The sequence below is a fragment of the Eutrigla gurnardus genome (assembly GCF_963514095.1).
Source record: "Eutrigla gurnardus genome assembly, chromosome: 16".
Classification (NCBI taxonomy): domain Eukaryota; kingdom Metazoa; phylum Chordata; class Actinopteri; order Perciformes; family Triglidae; genus Eutrigla; species Eutrigla gurnardus.
The window spans coordinates 2,758,838-2,763,041 of NC_139927.1; the positions used below are offsets into that span (position 1 = coordinate 2,758,838).

At 46.7% G+C, this 4,204-nt stretch overlaps 1 protein-coding gene across 1 annotated transcript in view; it reads left to right on the forward strand.

Annotated features, from left to right (window-relative positions):
- flvcr1 (FLVCR choline and heme transporter 1) overlaps window positions 1–3,361 on the forward strand; it is a 10,942-nt gene extending 7,581 nt beyond the window's left edge. Inside the window, exons 7-10 of the mRNA XM_084030048.1 lie at window positions 709–814; window positions 908–1,019; window positions 1,099–1,166; window positions 2,385–3,361. Of these exons, the coding sequence (XP_083886174.1) occupies window positions 709–814; window positions 908–1,019; window positions 1,099–1,166; window positions 2,385–2,483 (385 nt within the window). The 3' untranslated portion in view covers window positions 2,484–3,361. The remainder of the gene's footprint in view (window positions 1–708; window positions 815–907; window positions 1,020–1,098; window positions 1,167–2,384) is intronic.
- Window positions 3,362–4,204: the final 843 nt, after the last annotated feature.

Consider the following 4,204-nt stretch of genomic DNA (forward strand, 5'->3'; position numbering starts at 1 on the left):
TCGGGAGGGTGTTGAGTTCAAAATAACTTACACCATGCATTTCACAAGCAGTGATAATAAAGGGAGGCATTTTCTACAGCTCTGCAACGTCTGAGTTACTGTATAGACGTGTTAAACGTGCTCAGCGTGGGTTTAATGGGGACTTACAGCTGACCGGAGATTGAACTAGAGCTGCAGGAACCAGCCGAGGACGGATCTTCTTGTTGCGTTGCCCACCCAGATGCTGGGATTCACACCGGCAACTGTGTTTGAGTTCCCTAACAAGGACTCAGTTCACTTCAGCCTCTCGTTGTTGTCGGTCACAACACAGCTGCTGTGTTCCATGTTTACCTAAACACAAATGCACATTCACAACATGACACATGTTCAAGGAGGACACACTGTGGCATTCCACCATGCTTTCGTGCTACAACAGTTAGAGGAAAACAGTGAAGATCGCTGGATCTGACGAAAACATTGTGGAATTAGCTAGCTAGCTAACTAGTGTACAACTCGTTAATTCCACCATGCTTTAATGCTACAACAGATACAGGAAATGAGGTGAACAGTGACATCATTGGATCTAACAGTGCGAGCTAACTAGCATACAGCCCTCTTGTCTGCTACCTTGCTTATTCCACCATGCTTTAATGCTACGCTAAATACATGAAATGAGTTGGAACAGCGTTCAGAAGTTGAATCGTAACCAGTCCGACGTCCGTGTTTCAGGTTCTTCATGACGGGTTACCTGCCGCTGGGCTTCGAGTTCGGCGTGGAGATCACGTACCCTGAGTCCGAGGGGACGTCGTCGGGACTCCTCAACGCGTTCGCTCAGGTACCGCAACGTTCCTCCAGAGTGAGAGCAGGTGCTACATGCAGCACTATCACACTGATTTTTGTGTGTGTGTGTGTGTGTGTGTGTGTGCAGCTCTTTGGGATCATCTTCACTCTGATTCAAGGCAAACTGACCACAGACCACGATGCACTGGCCGGGAACCTCTTCCTCTGCGCCTGGATCTTCCTGGGGATCCTGCTCACCGGTAGGCCGCCTGTCAAACGTGTCTAATACGTCAAATTCAAACGTCGGAAAGGTCACGTTTCCTTGTTTTCCTGTTTCAGCCTTAATTAAATCAGAACTGAAAAGACACAACGTCAACATGGGAGTGGACAGCAACCGCCTGCAAGCAGTAAGTACACAAAGACACACACAGGTTTAACATATTCTTTGTTTACTGGGACTTCCATACAATCAGACTTCCAGAGGAGTCGCCCCCTGATGGCCAGCAGAGCGAATGCAAGTTTAAGGCACTTCAGCCTTGCTGTTGGACGAGGAGGAAAAAAACATAAAAAGTGGAGGTTTTAAGGTTTACGACATTCTGAACAAATATGATTAAAAACTACTGATATCAACGTTTGGTCTGGGTTTGCCATTGTCAGTTAATGCTACATCTACCAGCATCAAAACAAGACGTAATAAAGCCCATTGCAATCGTACAGTAAAATATAGTACTATAGTACTAGTAATCTAGACTCAGCCAGCTGTTCTATGTACAGTACATGTGATCCCAGTGTGTTGAAAGAGCCCTGCGGTGTCCGGCGTTCCCTTTGAAGAGTACATCATGCAGTGTGAGCGTCTCTTTGTTCGGGGTCCCTCCTCCTACAGGCGTCCGACGGCGTGACCTTCTGCCGAGACACATTCTTGAACCTTCCTCTACTTCCCCTGAACAGAGTCCCTTGTCTGGTTGGTTTAGTCTCTTTTGTGTGTCTGTTCTGGCACACAAACCTTCTTGTGCACAAACAAAGCCTCCGTCACCTCGCCTCTCTACGCCCTGATGATTTCTGAAGGTGCCCTGCGAAGCGCCCTTCAGACCAACCAGGCCGTTAAGTCCGTCCCCGTCTCCGGACTCTTGGATCCGTCCCCGTGTTCCCACCGGCCTGCTGAGTCGCCCCTGAGGTGTTCATCTTCAGCGTTGGGCTTCCCTAAGAGGTCTCACAATCAAGTTTGAGGTGTGCCTCTTTAATGTGTCAGGTTTATTTAGAAAGTGTTTATCTGAGAGGTGAGAGAGGAAGGATGGTCGTAGGAGGTGGTGATCCAGTAAACGGTGGTAAAGCGTTGTACTGCTGCAGACGGCAACACAAAGGACTTCAGACATCTCAAGAATCAGTTAATAGTGCGCTATATTTAAAAAATGTTCATCACTTCCTCTTGCTGGGTATCTGAAGCTGTTGTCTGTGCTCTCCTTACCGGACTCCACTGACAATCATGTCATTCATACAACCCCACTTAAAACAACCCCAACTATCCCTTTAAGAGAGCTTTAATGTCTGGAATTCATCCCTCGCTCTTCTGAGGACTTGATCTGCTGGTGACCATGTGAATGTCTCTCTCCCTCTCTCTCTCCTAGCTTCCTACTGAGTGTTTCGGTGATTGTCCATCAGAGAAGAAAACCAACGGCGTCACGCTGGAACCCTCGCTCAGCTTCTCCCGTGAAACCTCGCTGTGACCCGGATCACAGGAAGACGGTCTCCCTGCCGCCCGGGACACTCGTTTTTAGGTGCACTTCATTTTTTTATTTATTTTTTATTGCCAATCTCCGTGATATGATTAGAAGACTGGAGGTTGTGGGTGTGACGCCAGGTCTTCATCAAGCACAGCCGCCGATTCAAGGCGGGAAACGGAGGTCCGACCCTCCTGCTCCCAAAACACTTGCATGGAAGATGACCTCCATTCTACAGAACTTAATGGAGAGGGAGCTATGGATTGGTGTAAAACCAAAACGTTTTCAGGAAGCGTTCTGCAGAAGCACCTTCACTGCACAGAGCCAACGCCTCCTGAGTTTACTTGAATGTCTCTGGACTGAAGTTGTAAAACGCACTTAATGTTGTCCACATCGCCTCGGCTGGATTTCCTCTTGGCGTACGCCTCCTGGTCTGAAGCCGCCTCGGATAGAAACGGTCCACATAAATCCTGATTATTCTCTGGAAAAAGCCGAGCAGCGTGGTCTCTTTATGGTCTCTATAGCAACGGGAGGTCATGAGTGGTACGACAGAAAGTCCAAGGAGGTCTAGACGGGAACGTCTGAGTCCTGACATAACTGACCAAGAATCCAAACACTACGTTTATGAAGCAGGTTATGGCATTAGAGACGTGGTAAAATAATATATGTGTATCTGCGACAGCGTCTCTGCACAAACCACACTGGAGCAAACGATGTGCTCCGTTCAGTGCACAATGAGAAACACGCACAACTCAAGGTTTTATACTCAAAAGGCAGGAGCTCAGTTTTTAATGGTAACCCCCTCGAAAGGAACGACAGCGCCATCTTGTGGGTCGTCTGCAGTAGTCACAGGGCAAGCAGAGCAGACAGCAGAAGCACAAAGAGGTCACTTCTTCAGAAAAAAGAATTCTGATGTTCTTTCAGCTTCTTTGCCCGTTTAGAACTAAAGGTATACTTCCTTTACTCAGTGTTAATAAAGCTCGTCTACTTTTAGGTTCAAAATAGATGAAAGTTTAGTAGACGTGCAGTCTTACATCCTTTTTTATGTCAGTTTATTTGACGGAAGATAACTCAGTTGTTTTGGGTAATATGATTTAAAGGTATTAAGGATCGTTATATTTTAACCTGAAGTATTTGAACGCTACCACAAACAACCAGATCTGTAGAATAACTGTAGCCTCTCTAACGGGACACGTTCACCTTAACGAGCTTCATGTCAGCTAACTTTGTGTTCGACTGCTGGGAACTGTCAAACGGTATCGGACACCTTCAACAGTTCTCTGCAACACTTCCAACTCCATTCTGGTTTAACAACATGATGTCCGTAACCTGCCGACATGAAGACGTGTGCAACATTTCAAAATAACTCATGAAAGAAACTGTATTGGCTGATCGAGATGGCAATGCCAAGCGAGGCCTGACAACACTGATCACGTGTCGACACTCAGAAGGTACTTTATACTTCACTTACTGTACCTTAAACATGTTTCTCTGAAGCGCCGGTTAAACCTGCCTCCTCAGAATGACGTTCCCCTCCAACTGAACTGCAACCTGAGTTACGATTGAAACGCTTTGAAACACAAGAAATCACGCTACAAACTCCCCGGTTTGGTTTATCCATTGTGGTTTGGCTTATGATGATTGTGACATAGAAACACTTTGTTATATTTATGCAATAATGCGGCTTGGTTCAAATGGGACACTAACCACGGTCTCCTGGGTGAAAG